The 18778-nt window shown below is 39.7% G+C and overlaps 1 protein-coding gene and 1 long non-coding RNA gene across 3 annotated transcripts in view; one reads left to right on the top strand and one right to left on the bottom strand.

Annotated features, from left to right (window-relative positions):
• The window catches only part of LOC149450960 (uncharacterized), a 40704-nt gene extending 38168 nt beyond the window's left edge, over positions 1–2536 (bottom strand). The window contains exon 1 of the long non-coding RNA XR_016315176.1: positions 2423–2536. This is a non-coding gene — a long non-coding RNA (uncharacterized LOC149450960). The remainder of the gene's footprint in view (positions 1–2422) is intronic.
• Positions 2537–3281: 745 nt separating this feature from the next.
• Positions 3282–18778, top strand: part of LHX5 (LIM homeobox 5) — a 45036-nt gene continuing 29539 nt past the window's right edge. Inside the window, exons 1-3 of one of the 2 annotated variants that reach the window (XM_089691231.1) lie at positions 3282–3977; positions 9677–9900; positions 9985–10038. In XM_089691231.1, the coding sequence (XP_089547357.1) occupies positions 3805–3977; positions 9677–9900; positions 9985–10038 (451 nt within the window). In that variant the 5' untranslated portion in view covers positions 3282–3804. The remainder of the gene's footprint in view (positions 3978–9676; positions 9901–9984; positions 10039–18778) is intronic. The other variant, XM_089691230.1, reaches the window with a different exon arrangement.

Genomic DNA, 18778 nt, shown 5'->3' with positions numbered 1-18778 from the left:
ACATCTGCAGATAATCTGAGCATATAGCACGGATGCTATATAAAGTGTACACATCTGCAAATCATCTGAGCACAGAGCCCCATCCTAGATTAATAATTATACAGATCTGCAGATTATCCAATCACACAACCCCATCTTACATAAATAATTATACATATTTGCAGATCATCTGAGTGTATAGCACCAATGATTTATAAATTATACACATCTACAGATAATCTGAGCATAGAGCACCATCCCATATTAGTAATTAGACACATTTGCAGACCAGTAGATCATGTAATCCTATTCTATATTAATAATGATACAAATCTGCATATCAGCTGATCATATGGTGCCATCCTATATTAATAATTATACACATCTGCAGATCATCTGAACATATAACCCCATCCTATATTAGTAATTATACACATCTGCAGATCAGCTGATCATATAGTACCTTCTTATATAGTTATACACATCTGCAGATCATCTGATCATGGGGCACCATCCTATATTAATAATTATACATATCTTCTGAACATATAACACCATCCTATAATAATGTTTATATACATCTGCAGATTATCAAATCATATTGAGCCATCCTTTATAAATTATTATACTTATCTGCAGATCACCTGATCATATAGCACCATCCTTTATGAAATATTATACACATCTGCAGATCACCTGATCATATAGCACCATCCTTTATGAAATATTATACACATCTGCAGATCACCTGATCATATAGCACCATCCTTTATGAAATATTATACATATCTGCAGATCACCTGATCATACAGTATAGCACCATCATTTATAAATCATTATACATATCTGCAGATCACCTGATCATACAGTATAGCACCATCCTTTATAAATGATTATACATATCTGCAGATCACCTGATCATACAGTATAGCACCATCCTTTATAAATTATTATACATATCTGCAGATCACCTGATCATACAGTATAGCACCATCCTTTATAAATTATTATACATATCTGCAGATCACCTGATCATACAGTATAGCACCATCATTTAAAAATCATTATACATATCTGCAGAACATCTGATCATACAGTATAGCACCATCCTTTATAAATTATTATACATATCTGCAGAACATCTGATCATACAATATAGCACCATCCTTTATAAATTATTATACATATCTGCAGAACATCTGATCATATAGCTCCACCCCATATTATTAATTATACACATCTGCAGATTATTTGATTGCATAGCAGCATCCTATATAAATGATCAGTTACTTATACAGATCATGTGAGCATATAGTCCCATGCTATATAAATGAATATAGACACCTGCAGCTCATGTGATCGCATAGCACCATCCTTTATAAATGATGGTCTACCTCTGCAGATCCTCTGACCATATAGCACCATCCCATATAAATGATACCCCTGTGTAGATCACCCCATCCTATATAGATGGGAAATAATGGGTAGAGCCCAGGCACTTGTAAAACACTCGATGTAGGTCAGGATGAAATATGCAGATGATATTTGTGACTAAGCATAAATATTACGAGTTAGCCTGGAATGACACACACATTACTGCTGGGACCAGATGTTTCCGATCAGGAAGGCTTGTAGAGATCGGAGGATTAGAAGGACAAATCGTAGTAATGTGTACAGTCCCACGCGATAAAACGATTTCTAAATACTGCACAGTAAATGGAAACATATTTTCTTTATAAAAAAAATAACAAAAACAAGCATAAAAGTGCTTGTACATTTTCTAACTACATCTACCCTGTAGAAAGGGCCCACAGTCAGGGAGATATGTGACAAACCAACGATATTGGAACGACCAAGTCATTTAAAAAAAAAAAAGGAATTTGCAATAAATGAAGTCCTTGCTGCTCACTTTAATAGCATCTCGTTTTAATACTATTAGCTAAGCAACGAAAGTGTTACAGACAAGGCTCTCTGTGTCCAAAGGAGATGGGGGGCCAGGAATTCCTAACTAATCCAGATTTTACAAATCAAAAGGACAGTAGGAGGGGAATTCACTGCAGGGACCCTTCTCCATCCCAAACAGCAATGTAAATAAACCTGGCATTAGCCAAACAATTAATAGACTCTTCTCATGTAGAACTCAATTAGAAAGCTGTTTCTCCACCCAAACGGCCCTCCCAGCATCACCTTTTCAATATTTAATTACTTAACACTTTCTAGAACCATGGCAAAAAAACAGCTCCCCCAAACTCTATGGGATTAATAATGTGGAACTGAAGAGTTATTTGTAGGATGATCATCGGAGCCTTTGTTGTCTTTTATCACTAATGGCTAAAGTGATAGCAGTCCTGATTACAGGGGCTGGCCAATGAGGGGTTAATGGAGTCCTGGATAAATGGAGCACACTGCAGGCTGCACACACACAAACACACACACCACTTACTAGGTCTGGGGTCCAGCCAGGGAGAAAGCACCTTGTACAGTGGTATAGGCAATAGAATGGATGCTAGGGCCAAAAATCTGCAGGTCAGTAGAAAACCGGTGGGGAGGGAAGAAGGTTACTGGAGCGAAATTATAAATGGATTGAAGAGTAAATAGCAGGCTTATTTTCTAAAGGCTGTGTGCCCAATACACGCTATTTATTTTTTTTATACAACTAAAATCACCAATATACACACACAAGTTAGTTAAAAAAAATAATCAAAGGGAGGAACAAAAAAAAAAATAAAATAAAAAAAAAATATATATATATATATATAAATAATGTGTGAGATAAAAAATACATATGTACACATTTTGATGACTGTCCATATATTTAAACAGGTAGAAGAAGGTCAATCTTTTGGAGGAATGTCTGTGATTGCAGGCACAGGAGTAGTGTTGTCCAGAATGGGGTGGTAATTCTCCTATTCTACATGACAAAGGTGATACTTTAGACAGAGGTGTCTCCCTGCAATAGAAATGCTTAGTGGCCCCTTTTCTATAGATCTATTGTCCCCCCCTCCAACGCTCTAGGCTTACCATCTTCCCAGAAAACAAAACAAAAAAAAAATGTTCCCCATTTTCAACTCAACTCTCTGTTTTCAGGGTGTATTTGAAAACAAATGAGTTTCAATGCTCCCTTATACATGCAAAGCCCAGCCCTCATTGTGTTTTTAATGTGAGCTTGGCTGACCCTCAGCTCAAGTTGCAGGATCATCCCTCTGCCTCCCCCCCCCCCCCCAATGACTGGCAGCATCACAAGTCTATATAAGAATCATTGACAGATCGGCAAATCGCAAAAGATTCCTCCTTGATGGCAAGTGTGATCTCCAAGCAGAGGCTATGCTATCCCCCCTCTTCAGTGCCAGGGACCATTTCCTAGCCAATGTAGTCGAGATATAAATTAACTGGTAGCTATGGCTACTGATTGCTGATTGGCTGCCAGCGTGTAAACGTGCACGGGGACGTCACCAAATCTGAATAAGGATGCGCGAATTGCCAAGCCTGGCACACAAAGCTGATTATGGGGCATAGAGGTGGAGTTGGAGAAAGTGCCATTTAGGAGATTTCTCTGCATCCAGACAGGAAGTTTCTTCTGCATCCCTCTTGTTGTTGTTTACTCTTTTTATTATTGTTATTATTAGTGACATTTAGAAGACTTTTCTCCGCACCGGATGAGAAGGTCAGGAACCCGTTTGACTTCGGGCACCCAGGTTGCTGTTTTTGGGGAGAAGCCCCCCGTTGTCCTACCCCATCGAGAGACTGCTCAGGGGACAGTGCTGCGGCCGCCGCTTCGGGTATATGTGGACTGCTGTGGGGACATCAAGGTGCTCCGGCTGAATCATGATGGTCCATTGCGCTGGCTGCGAAAGGCCCATCTTGGACCGCTTTCTGCTCAATGTGCTGGACCGGGCCTGGCATGTCAAATGTGTCCAATGTTGTGACTGCAAATGTAACCTCACCGAGAAGTGCTTCTCCAGGGAAGGCAAACTCTACTGCAAGACTGACTTCTTCAGGTACGAACCTCGCATTGGCCCTTATTGTCATTGCTCGGTGCCAGGGTGCCAAGGTCTACCTTCAGGCTGCCAAGCTCTCCCTTTGGATCTGGTACCAACCCAACATACTGATGGGTGCCAGGGTGTACGAATTGTTCCTGACAGGTCAATTACTTCTTTATTGCTTTTATATACCTGGCAATTGTTTAGAGGTGTACGATTCTCTGAATGAAGGATTGGGAGGTGAAAGGGGCATCAGCACTGGGGTGAGAGAACCCCCATCTTTCTATATTCTAATATGACCTCTATTATTAGATCATAGGGGAGGCTGTGATGTAATAATATGACTTGTGTCGAAAATCCACACACAAGGGCAGCAGAATGCTTTTTATTGGATGCGAATATTTGATCTTGTGTACATACAAGGTGTGTGTGTGTTTATATGTATATGTGTGTGTATGTGTATATATATATATATATATATACATTCGCTATAATACTGTATTATCTTGCCTGTGTGTCTAAAAAACAAAATACATATTTTTTATTTACTAATTCGCTGTAATATTGTATTGTCTTGCCTGTGTGTATTATATATATATATATATATATATATATATATATATATATACATGACAATACAGTGTTATAGCGAATTAGTAAATAAAACCCCACAAAGTGTATGTATGTATCAATTTGTATTTATTTATATTTACAAGTTCGGTAAAAAAAAACCCACAAAAAGTGTGTGTGTGTGTATCTGTATATATATATATATATATATATATATATATATATATATATATATATATATATATATATATACATGAACATGTGTGTGTATATTACATATTTTTTTTCGTGGATTTTTACCAATTTGCTATAACACTGTATTGTCTTGCCTGTGTGTGTAAGTATATATATATATATATATATACATATATATATATATATATATATATACATGCATATACACAGACAAGACAATACAGTATTATAGTGAATTAGTAAAAAAAAAACACAAAATGGTGTATGTGTAATATATGTGTGTGTGTGTGTGTGTGTATATATATATATATATATATATATATATATATATATATACACACACATATACATACACACACATATACATATGTATGTATATATATATAAAATTATTTTATTTTATTTTTTGGGGGGGGGCTTTTTTTTCTCATTCGCTCTAGTACTGTATTGTTTTGTGTGTGTATACATAATATACATACATATTTTATTCTTACCCTTATTTTATTCTTACCTGGCTACATTTTGCACACTGTGCTTTGGCCGGATCTGCACTTTTGCATACGAATTCGATGCGAACAATGTATTCGGCTCCAATGTCCTGGCTGGTATCATTGGAATGTCCAGGTCCTTTATGATGCAGAATGACTTACCCTGCCAGAGGGGGGCCAGGCCAGTGGCGATGTCCTGACTTCCCTTGGGCTGATTTACTATAAGGGGTTGAAAAGCTTTACACCATACGTTTTTGAGGTATTCAGTAAAACCAGTCAGTTATGTGCAGATGGAATAAGAAAACAATTTTTTTCTTTTGTAATCGGATATCGGAAGTGAATATTTACACAATTTTATTATGCGAATGTTCTCAACTCTTTTAGTAAATTGGCATCTCCATCTAGCACAAGGTTTAAAAAAAATCCCTTTTCAGGACTAGGATAGTAAATTCGGGACTTTGCTTACATCATATAGAATGTAATATATAGCTGATTTGTTTAGAGTTGGTATTTCACCGTTCCATCGTCCAGTCACCTTGGACCAAGGGCTCGGCTCACCTTTTTACTGTTTGATCAGAAGGCGGCTTTTGGGTTTAGATCAAGAAAGGTCTAATTCGGTGATTTTTTTTTCTCCTGAAATGAATGAGTGCTTTTAATTCGTTGCTTCCTGAAAGTCTCCTCCCAACTAATGTGAAAACTATTTAGGAGCATTTAATGATTTTTGATAAGGTGTAGGTGAGCTAATTATTTTTCTGGATAAGGCAACCATGACTTATGACCTGTATTACAGTCACTAAATCAAAGTCACAGCCAACCTCAAGTGATCAGGACTTCGGGCTGTACCATGGCCACAATATGGGAAAAGAATTAAAAAAACACATTTTTATATATATATATATATATATATATATATATATATATATATATATATATACACAACATTTTTCAATTAAAATATATATAATACAAATTAAAAAAACACAAATCTAAAATACTTCGAGAGTCAAAGCCATGATTTATACAATTTAAAAATGGCTCGGTGATGAGTATTGAAGAATGGTTGTAACACTAGATTAAGCGCTGAAAACATTTAAAATAAGGGCTTTTCATATTTGGACTAGTCCATCAAATTTTTTTAAACAGCCGCAACCTATGTACAACTTATATATGCCCTTCTTTTAAATGGGTTCATAGGTACAACAATATTTAGTTCAGATCCAATACTTTCTCTTTTATCAACCAAAAAAAACAAAATGATTATTGTAAGGGTGCGCTATTCTTTCTTTCTAACCGATAGATGAATTGGATTCAATTATTTGTTCATTATTAATCCGGTTACTATTTGGGCATCATTGTCTGTTAATATTTTTGTTCATTTCAGTGTGTGTGTTTTTTTTAATCTAATAAACTTCCCTAGGCGTGTAAACATATTTTACATTTACACATGTACAACATATATATATATATATATATATATATATATATATATACATATATATATATATATATATATATATATATATATATATATATATATATATATATAGTGTGTGTGTGTGTGTGTAATATTTTTCTCGAATGTCTTACCCAAAAGGTAGTGTGTGGGTTTTTTTGCCATTTCAGATCACCTTTATAAAGTATCAATGCTTTCATTAAATATGTTCACCTATTGTAAATATGTATTTCATGAAATCCTTTGTTTAATTTGATCGAGCAGAGGTTAAAAAAAAAACAGAAGACATAAAAACAGAACCATCACTGTCAATTTTTGGTTTGCCTTGGAATTTTCAGGCAGCTGAAAATCTATTGTTGGAAATGTATATTTTATATTGTATTGGGTAATTCTAGCTGATTTGGTTACAGACAGGGTTATGTTGTGGGTTAAATAGGGGAACCCCTCTGACTAGGTCAGGTTATTATGCTACTGTCCTTAATGAATGGTAAAGCTCTATCCAAGACGGGGATCAGGCTGTGCAGCAGCTTAGAAAATAGGGGACGACTCTTCAAATAGGGTTGTATGAGCTTCGTAAATAGGTAACCACTCTCCCAGGTTAGTGAATGAGAGACCTCTAGTCAAGACAGGGATAGGTTTTACAGCGCTTTAATAAATAGGGGGATCACTCCAAGACGGGTTGTGTGGCGCTTCAGTTTACGGAATAGGGGAGTCCATTCCCATAAATCGGCTATGCTGTGCTGCTCCTTAAAGAATAGGGGGGCCACGTTCGCAAGATGGGGTTATGATCTGCACCTTAATTAATAGGGGGCTACTTTCCAAGACTGGGTTATAGTGTTCTTGCACTTTAGTGAATAAGGAGCCATTCTCACAAGACTGGGTTATGCTGTGCAGCACCCTAATGAAATCTGTGGGGGGGGGGGGGGGGGGCTGTGCTGCACACCTTACTGAATAGGGACCCAGTATAAAGAAATTGGGTTATGTTGTGCTGCATCTTAGGGGGACCCCTCTCCACGACAGGGTTATGTCGGTCTGCATTGTAGTGAATGGAGGCACCACTTTCTACTTTAGTTAACAGATTGGGAACTCTCCAAGACTGGGTTAGTGTTCTTGCACTTTAGTGAACAGGGAGCCATTCTCATAAGAGTGGGCTATGATCTGCACTTTTGGTGGATATAGCAAACAACCTTCAAGATTAGAGTTAGTTCGTACTGCATATTGGAGAATATGGGGTAATGTTGTTCTGCTCCCTCATGAATGGGGGGGGGGGGGCAATCACAGAAGGTGGGGTAATGTTATGCTGTACCTTAGTGAATAAAAAAACATTCTCCAAGATGGAGTTATGTTGTGCTGCACCTTAATGAATGGGGGAGGGGGGTGACTCAAAGAAGAGTTATGCTGTGCTGCACCTTAGTGAGTAGGGAACCATTCTCCAAGATGGGGTTATGTTCTGCACCTTAATGAATGGGGGGGGGGCACTCTAAGAAGAGTTATGTTGTGCTGCACCTTAATGAATGGGAGAGGGGGGTGACTTAAAGAAGAGTTATGCTGCGCTGCACCTTAGTGAGTAGGGAACCATTCTACAAGATGTGGTTATGCTGTGCTGCACCTTAGTGAGTAGGGAGCCATTCTCCAAGATGGGGTTATTTTCTGCACCTTAATGAATGGGGGGGGGGGACACTCTAAGAAGAGTTATGTTTTGCTGCACCTTAATGAATGGGAGAGGGGGGTGACTTAAAGAAGAGGTATGCTGCGCTGCACCTTAGTGAGTAGGGAACCATTCTCCAAGATGCGGTTATGCTGTGCTGCACCTTAGTGAGTAGGGAGCCATTCTCCAAGATGGGGTTATGTTGTGCTGCACCTTAGTGAGTAGGGAGCCATTCTCCAAGATGGGGTTATTTTCTGCACCTTAATGAATGGGGGGGGGACACTCTAAGAAGAGTTATGTTTTGCTGCACCTTAATGAATGGGAGAGGGGGGTGACTTAAAGAAGAGGTATGCTGCGCTGCACCTTAGTGAGTAGGGAACCATTCTCCAAGATGCGGTTATGCTGTGCTGCACCTTAGTGAGTAGGGAGCCATTCTCCAAGATGGGGTTATGTTGTTCTGCACCTTAGTGAGTAGGAAATCATTCTCCAAGATGGGGTTATGTTGTTCTGCACCTTAGTGAGTAGGAAATCATTCTCCAAGATGGGGTTATGTTGTTCTGCACCTTAGTGAGTAGAGAACCATTCTCCAAGATGGGGTTATGTTGTTCTGCACCTTAGTGAGTAGAGAACCATTCTCCAAGATGGGGTTATGTTGTTCTGCACCTTAGTGAGTAGATAACCATTCTCCAAGATGGGGTTATGTTGCGCTGCACCTTAATGAATGAGGGAGGGGGCTGGCACTCTAAGAAGAGTTATGCTGTGCTGCACCTTAGTGGGTAGGAAACCATTCTCCAAGGTGGGGTTATGTTGTGCTGCACCTTAGTGAGTAGAGAACCATTCTCCAAGATGGGGTTATGTTGTTCTGCACCTTAGTGAGTAGATAACCATTCTCCAAGATGGGGTTATGTTGCGCTGCACCTTAATGAATGAGGGAGGGGGCTGGCACTCTAAGAAGAGTTATGCTGTGCTGCACCTTAGTGGGTAGGAAACCATTCTCCAAGGTGGGGTTATGTTGTGCTGCACCTTGGTGAATGAGTACTACTTGCCATAGGGTGATCTGCACGTAAGTAAATAAAGGGGAGGCACTCTTACAGAACTGAGATGCTGTTCTGCACATTAGGGAATAACTAGGTTATGTTGATATACACTCTAATGAATAGGGGGATCATTTTCAAAGGATTAGTCCAAGCAATGTCTTCTGTGCTGATAAATAAATGACATGTAGAGGAATCAGAGGAACACCTGACTCTGTATTCCAGAGCACTTAATTTTCTATGGAGCATTTGATGTCCAGCTGTGAAATGACATGTGATTCCTGCTGTCCTCCCATTGCTGACCCCCAGCTGTTCTGTATTCTTTGCAGGAGGTTTGGTACAAAGTGTGCAGGGTGCTCCCTAGGAATCTCCCCCAGTGACCTAGTGAGGAAAGCCAGGAACAAAGTATTCCATTTGAATTGTTTCACCTGTATGGTCTGCAACAAGCAGCTCTCCACCGGGGAGGAACTCTACATCATAGACGAGAACAAATTCGTCTGCAAAGAGGATTATGTCAGCACCAGCAGCCTGAAGGAGAGCAGCCTCAACTCAGGTGAGTCAGCTTGTCTTCTGCTGGACAATTGCTCCTTTGGTTGACGTTGGCATGACGTCATTGTGTTTTCCTTTTATCACTCAGTAGATGATGTGAGTGTAAGCCTCCTGTGTGAATTGGATAATCAAACTTTGCCTGGTATGTATCAAGACGCATATATGGTTTAATGCTATCGCCAGTAATGTTTGTATGGTACAAGATCAATGTGTTAAGTTAAGTGTTGAGTTTTATTTAAAGCATTTATCAAGTTGTCTCTTCCAACTGCCAATATATTCTCTGGGGTCCTTTCATCCTCTGTCTGTGAATCTCTATACCCCCATATATATGCACCTTGGTTGTACAGCTTCATATGAGCAGAGGTCCTGATGAGCTCATCTCAGCCAGAGCCCAGAGATACACAAACACCCCTTTTCCTTTCCACCATGCCAGCTTGTGGGTGGAACATAATCTGAACATCCCCACAAGTGCCAGACACACCTGCTTTTGTTAGGCAGCCAGGATCACTCCAGCAGCTCTGCACACCTACCCACTGCAAGACATCCCATGTGCCATTTATTAGCCTGCACAGTGCCATCAGCAAATGAGAACCTAAAAGGAAAGGGGGTGGATTGGTATAGGGCAGCTCACCCTTAAACTCAATGAAATGTTGTTTTGTGTCTGAATATACACTATAAAGCTGATCTGGTACTAGAAGCATTTTCACTGTGGCCTGTTCACTATAAAAAGATCAAGGTAATATCAACATGATTATTTTCAGTGAAGCTGACTAGGTCTTTAAAGTGAACATGTGCTAAAGTGAACTTCAATAGATCAACCCTGTTCCTTGCAAACTGATATGTACTGTTTAGTATTGGGGTTATTTCCTAAACAGGGGAGTGCAAAATCTGGTGCATCTCTTCATAGAAACCAATTAGCATCCAAGTTTTATTGTCAAAGCTTAATTGAACAAGCTGAAGATAAAAGCTGATTGTCTACCATGCACAGCTACACCAGATTCTGAGTGCACCAGTTTTAGTACATCTACCCCCATAGGCTTGATTGTATTATTTTTGTAATTCTGTCAGTTTGATCATTGCAATATATATTTAATTCTTGCATGTGTATTTGTCTTTTTTTTTTTTTTAAAGACCGCTTTGCACTGTCCAGAACAGCCAGGTCAAGGCTTGTTAGTGTTTATAAAGTAAAATGTACTGCAAAATGACAGAGTAGGAAAGCAATACATTGGTGACTAATGGAAAATGCATATAATTTTTATAAATTTATTTTTTTTAGACAGGCTTGTAAAAAGGAACCACTTACAGAGTGCAGTAAATCCATGCCAAACAACCAGATATCTTGTTTCTGTTAGGACTTTAGAAAATTGCTGTCTAATTGGGATGGAATATGCATTGATGTCTTACAAAATAATTCAGTGGGGTTTTTTTAAGTCTTGATTCAGTTGTAAAAAAGTTTTAAACAAACTGGTAATTAGACACCCTCAAGTGCCTGTGCATCAGCTATCATAATCTATAGAGCACTCTATGATCACCAAAACACAGGGCTCTCTGATATGTACCTGGTGACCAGCTTCCTTGGTGGCCTTACTATTTGCTATCACAGTGAATAAAGGGAAGTCTCACTAAATAGTAAAGTGCATTCAATGTTTGGGGTGGGGAAGTGGTGGAGTTGTGGAGCTGAGGAAGCAGTAGAAGTTAGTTACTAAAATTACATTGAGACCTTTTCTAAATATTCACTTGTATGGTATGTACAATTGTATATCCCTAACAGCCATCGTACATCATATACAGTACGTATATAATCATATATCTCTAACAACCAGTTTAACAAGTAGAATTTAAGATTTCCTATAATCTTAGATAACATTGCAAGAAATCACAAGCTTTTTAAGGAAAACATATTCTATATTATCCCCATATATCAGTGGTCCCAAAACTGCATCACGTTTGCTTTCATTTAACTGGCCCTTGGAGCACTCTTACACTCACTGATACCATTGATGGGGCACAACTCCTCCCATTGACCCAAATGATGGGCCATAAAATCCCCCATTAATACCTGCAACTGACATAAATGCTGGGGCAGAATTCCTTCCACTGAGACTAACAATATGCACTTATCCTCCCTCTGACACCAAAGATAGGGCACAATTCCTTTCACTGACACCACCATTGAGGCATTATTCCTCTTACCAATACTAATTATGGGGCACTAGTCCTCCCACTGACACCCAATGACATGGCTCTATTCCTCCCATAGACACCAGTGGAGTAAATTTTCTTTCACTGACACAAACAATGGCCCACTCCTATACTGACCATGGATGCTAGGTAATTTTTCTACTCCTACTGACAAACTCTGTGGCATGTTTTACCTCTACTGACCAGCCTAAGGCATTATTTATTCCCATTGATGCTGTGGCATTTCTACTCCCACTGACCAATCTGGCCCCATAAACTCCTAAGACCATTAACTGACCATTTGTTTAAAGTTTGGGAACCCCTTCCCTTTGAAAAGAGTGACTGCATTAAAAAACTGACATCATAATTACTGCATGATGTGTTTATTGTAATTGTAGACTGCAACAGTACTGGAGTTAGCTGATTAACTACCTTCAGAAATGTTCTTTCCATTATATAGTTGTATTCTGTCTTGTCTATGATCTTTACCCCCCCCCCACTCCACACCCTTCTAATTTATATGCATTCACTGCAATCCGATTTTTGATATTTTTTTGCCCTAATCTCACCATTTGTTTTATACTCTAATGCACTTAATCTATTTAAACAATATATTAAGCAGTAAGTAGTTTCGGGTTTATTTAACAAACTAATGTCAAGAATAGTGGTATACAGTAACTCATGGCAACCTACCTCTTTTTAGTTTTCACCACTTTAATGTAGTTAAAGCAGAAAAGAGATTCTGAATGTTTGCTGTGGGTTACAGCTTTGCATACCAGACTTTGCTTTTTAAAATCTTTATCCCATTAGTAAGGGTGCTTTCTGTACCTACAAGTGCCTGTCTTAAACAGGTATACCTTGCAATGAATATTGTCCTACATGCTATCAATGTACATAATTTCATGTATGGTGTTTTTAGAGTTTTACAGCCTGTAAAATGTAAAGATTTTTGCCCTGGTTCAGTTATTTTAAAATATATATTTTTAATGCTAATATATTGGCATATACTGTAATTAAACTGATTTAGAAAAAGAGTTAATGTTCACTCAGAGTGAAAATTCACTTCAATTGTCCAATCATGCACATATAAGTAAACAGGAGTTTGGTTTTTCATATGACTGGATAGCTGAAATTAATCTTCAATTTTTAAAGGGAACAGTCTCAACATTTCAGTAAATCGGCCTCAATGTGTCACTGCAATAATCACTATCCTGCAATCATATCTGTTGCCTTACCATAAATTTCTTTCTATTTGGCCAGTCGTTTCACTAGCAATTTATAGCTCTTTGGAGCACCTGAAATGGAAGGGGTGGGCATAATGCTCATTGAAGATAACAAAAGTATACTGCATGATCTACACTCACCAGCCACTTAGGTACACCTTGCTAGTACCGGGTTGGACCCCCTTTTGCCTTTATAACTGTCTTAATTCTTCGTGGCATGGATTCAACAAGGTGTTGGAAACATTCCTCAGATTTTGGTCAATATTGACATGAGCTACTGTTTCTATCATCTCGAACCAGTCTGCCCATTCTCCTCTGATTTCTGACATCAATAAGGCATTTTCGTCCACACAACTGCCACTGCCTGGATATTTTCTCTTTTTTGGACCATTCTATGTAAACCCTAGGGATGGTTGTGTGTGAAAATCCAAGTAGATCAGTAGTTTTCAAAATACTCAGACCAGCCTGTCAGCCACCAACAACCATGCCATGTTCAGTCACTTAAATCCCCTTCCTTCCCCATTCTGATTCTCAGTTTGAACTTCAGCAAGTCTTTACCACATGTAGATGTCTAAATGCACTGAGTTGCTGCCATGCGATTGGCTGATTAGCAATTTGTGTTACCAAGCAATTGAACAGGTGTACCTAAGTAAAGTGGCCAGTAAGTGTAGATAACTGGTTATCTGGAGCCATCATTAAACCTCAAACTTTCGGCAAAGCTGTAAGCTACATGTTAGCTTTAACAATTTTTTTTTTTTAAATATTACCTTTTCTGGGTTTAACAAAACACCTCTTTGTGCTCTACCTACATTCTAGGTAAAGATACATATACTCTGGTTGCCAGATTGCATAGTGAGTGTTTGATATCATGAGAGATTGCAGACAGAGCTTTCAATCAGACTTATTATAGGTGAGATGAGGACCAGGAGGAATCGGAGCCTGTATATGTAATAATGAAATAGATATCTTGCCTACATATGTCATTTGTAACGTACACAAAGATAGTGAGTTGAATGGGAGAAAAATGCAGACTTGGTTCCCTCATCCTCACATTTGATGTGGATGGGGGAATCCTCCCCTTTTGAGCTATTTTTATTTTGACAGCAGGGAGCCTCTACCCTATCCTCCCCTCCACCCCCACCAGAATACACTGCTCAGTGTTGCCAGCTAAAGCCTTCAGTGCTGATCAAGCTGGGAAAATCCAACAGGGTGATTGTACAGAAATCGATGGTAGATCAACTTCTGTACAACCTCCCCATCCATAAATGGATCAAAATTCAGCCAATCCCTGCTGAAAGAACTAAATTTCAACCCATGTACTGTACATCAGGTTAGCAAACCTTGACAGGCCAAGTCTGCGCACTACAGCTTTACAGAATTCATGTAAACCGAGTGGGACTTACCTCATCAAGGTAAGTATGCATCTGTGGAGGTAGAGGGTGGATTAGGTTAGGTAAAAGAAAAGGGGGACAAAGGATAAATGCACTTTGTTTTAAACTACACTTCTCCTTTAAGATCTGTGTCAGCAAGCTGTTAGTATAAAGAGAAGATTTATATGGCCATATGTATGGAAGTGCATTTACCATAGTTCATGTTCACATTATCTGTCCACAACACCAAGGTCATGTCTCTTTGGGTGTAGGCTGCGTTCTAGAGAGAGCTTAAGCTGTTAATGGCAGGTAGCCAGCTGAAGGTGCAATCATTGTTTGCCACTTAAGAAAGCAAACATGTCACTCTCTGACCACACTTGTCATATTTGTGGACAAACCCTTTTTTTCAGAGGGCTAAAACCCCAGTTATTTGGGGAATTCAGCTACACCGGGCCAAATATATATTTTTCTTTGTCTGGGGGGTGTCCAGTCCTGGGCACCTAGAGGAAAATAATTAGGCAGGTTGCACTGCAGTGAATTATGAGAGTGGCAAAACTGAGCTAACAGTGGGAGGGGCTTTAAAACTTGACTCTGCTCACTGTGTGTAAAAAAAAAAAAAAAAAAAAAAACCTGAACACAGAGTTCAGGAATGTGTCAGGCACAGGTTAGCAGACAAAAAAATGTTTTCTTCCCCAGTAAAGCTCTCCCCCAAGTTACAGATATCCTGCCCCAGTAGACCCCCCCCCTCCCTTACCAGTATAGTTCCCCTCAGTACAGATCTCCCCTCCAACAATACAGCTCTCACAGTGTAGATTTTCCTCTCCAACCCCAAGTACAGCTCCTGCCAGTACAGATCTCCCCCAAACATTACAGCTCCCCCAATACATATTTACACCCCCACCACACAGCTCTTCTAATCTTCCATGAAATGAGGGGAAGTCCTCCTACAACCAGGGGCAGTGCTAGACTATTTTGTGCCTTGGACAAAACCAGCTACTTGTGCCCCCCCACCCAAAAAAAAATAAAATAAAAAACAGTAGAAAATATTAAGTCAACAAAACATGAAACTGCTAAATTTCTTTTAATTTGCAAAAATAAGTGCCATAAGATGGCACCAGCACCAATATTAAAGACAAAATCAGTGTCACGGATGGACTGTATCTGTGGCTGGCAGTGGCAGGGTGACAGTTGCAGTGAGTGGAGGATGATGGATCCACACTCTGACAGATCCCAGTCTGGAATTCCCCAGGCAATGGTGGGGAGGTACACCGCTGTGGCAGCCCAGCCCACACACACACACACACACACACACACACACACAACTGAGTGAACCCACACAGTGTCAGATCTGACACACCACACCACCGCCAACACAGATCAGCAGACACTAGAAGAGCAGGCTGTGGGATCGTAATGTCATCATTCACTGACACATTGCACATGTGATGGATTCCGGGTCACCCACACACAGACATGAGACATCAGTCAGACATTACCTTCTTCCACAGGCACAGCACTGGAAGGAGCGGCAGCTCAGCTGCTACACTGGACCCAGACACCAAGCATCTTCCTCTGCCACCCCTTCCCTTCAGCTGGAAGATCATTCATGACGTGGCAGCTTCCACACAGAGTGCTGGCCTGTGCTGTGCCCAGGCGCCCCCAAGTGGCAGTGCACCCTAGGCGGCTACCTAGTTTGCCTAGTGGAAGCACTGGCCCTGCCTACAACAGTTATGTGACCAGAGCTGAGAAGGAACTAAAGAGTCTCCCTCTGAACTGTTGCTCCTTGCCTCTACATTCTGATAGGGGAGCAGCACTTTGGTTGTGCACCCAGTGTCTGTGTTGGATACAGGGGGGTTTGAACTTATTCATGCACCTGTTTCTGGTCACTCCTCACTTTTAATTCTCAGGACATGGGTCCTTGTACAGTACGGGTAATATTACCCAATGAAGTCACAATCTTTATTTTACGTATTGCTGTGTTCTAATGCAATGATATATACGTATAGTATGTTCCAAGGTTCACTAGACTACACACCAACCCCCTCCACTTCTACCTCATTCAAATTTTGTAAAAGCCATAATTGGACTATTTAGAAAGTGAAAGCTCTGGCTATGGGCCCAGACTTCCATCCAGATTGCCCTTATTTTATTATACCACTGGTATGGGGAAAACCTTTAGTCCCAGCCATTCCATGTTTAAGCTGTGTGGTTTTTAAACCAATGTAGGTAGCAAAAACCTATTTGTTCTATGCTGTGAAACATAAACTGAATTAAAATGAAAAGACTGGGTTAAAAACCTTTAAACTAAATTCTGTACAGGGTTAATCACTGTTTTCCACCCACCTGGACTATGGTCATTAAAATGACAATATCTGTTTAATACCGGTATGAAACTGTATTCTCTAGCCTGAGTAATTACTTAAGTACCATTTCAGCTGCTGCCTCCAGCAGCCAAAGAACACGCTCTGCCCCATCTATAATATTCCCTCTTTAATACTGTTGTCTTCTAGATAATGCCTTCTCTGCTTATCACATCAAAACTTTGCTTTACATTTTTTTAGTTATTTGTGCATCTACATTTCATTATTTTTTTAAAATGTGGGAAGAACACAGAAGTGTGTGTTTTTTTTTTGTTTTTTTTATGCTTATACAACAAAGCATTGTCTGAAAGTTCAATCAAACTGTTTTATTTATTTAGCTATTATAGAAAATGACGCATTTTGCATTATATTCAAATTTCTCTTACTAATCCTTGCACATTATATACTAATGGGCAGCACAGTGACTAAATGGTTAGCACTTCCGCCTGGCAGTACTCCACGGCACCTCCTGCCTGGAGTTGGCATGTTCTCCCTATGTCCCTGCGTGGGTTTCCTCCGGGTACTCCGGTTTCCTCCCACACTCCAAAGACATGCTGGTAGGTGAATTGGATCCTTTCTAAATTGTCCCTAGTATGTATGAATGTAAGCTAGGGACCCCAGATTGTACACCCCTTGAGGGTTAGGGACTGATGTCAATGTACAATATATATGTTTAAAGCGCTGAGTATATTGACGGCGCTATATAAGTACCTGAAATAAATAGATAAATATGTACTTTTCAAATATGAGTGTAGTTTTGAGTAAGAACAGATCAACAAAAAACTAAATGAATAGGGTATAAACCTTATCTGAATACCTGAATCAAGTGTTGGGGCCACTGTACAAGGAATAGTTGGCAATATTTTGGTATAAAGTTAGAGGTGTCCTAAATTGGGCTTTTGTGATATGAATAGTTTGAAATGGTTTCCTGGGAAACTTTAACGCTGTACTTATTAAAGTAGGACTACAAAATATTCAATCTCAATCATAACCTTAAAGGGAATATTTAAGGGGGAAATTTACTAAAACTGGAGAGTGGTTTGTATGTGGAGCTGCACCAGATTTTGCAATCAGTTTCCAGGTTTTACCCCTGGTTCACATATATGCGGCTGTGCGGGCCGCGTTTTGCGTGGGCACAAGAGTCCATTCATTTGAATGTACTCCCGTGCCCCATAACACGCAGGGAAGAAGTCTCTTCACTTCTGAAAATGCAGCCTGCACATGAACCTCGGTTCCCAGTACGGTTGTGTTTTCCAGTGCGGGCGGCGAGCCATTGGAACTAATGGCACCCGCCCGCGGGTCCGCATTCCTCTGTGTGTGTGGTGCGGCTGTACGTATTTTCGTGTGGATCCGCAACCGCACCACCCGCACATATGTGAACCTAGCCTTAAAGCTTAATTGAAGAAGCTGAAGTTAGAAGCTGATTGGACACCATGCACAGCTGCACCAGATTGAGTGCTCCAGTTTTAGTAAATCTTCCCATAGTCTCTTCTGTGTTGTACATATGCATGTAAGAGATCAGCTTAATGTAAATCTTACTAATGTGAGCATTTTAAAAAAACAAACAAACTTGTACCTATGTATATTTGCATGTGCATTGTGGCAGCCATATGTAATCAGTATATGTGCCAATTATTCCTGCTGCTTTTCAGTACTACCTAGTGATTGTGCTGACCTGTTCATTCTTACAAGGCAAAAATTTACTCATTGAAAGCATTCCATTCCATGCGTTGCTGATATCTTATCCT

Source organism: Staurois parvus, unplaced genomic scaffold (assembly GCF_062004578.1).
Source record: "Staurois parvus isolate SC_StPar_1 unplaced genomic scaffold, SC_StPar_1.0 ptg000556l, whole genome shotgun sequence".
In the NCBI taxonomy this organism is placed as follows: domain Eukaryota; kingdom Metazoa; phylum Chordata; class Amphibia; order Anura; family Ranidae; genus Staurois; species Staurois parvus.
Note: the sequence above shows the minus strand (reverse complement) of the source record. Positions and strands in the feature narration are given on the sequence as shown.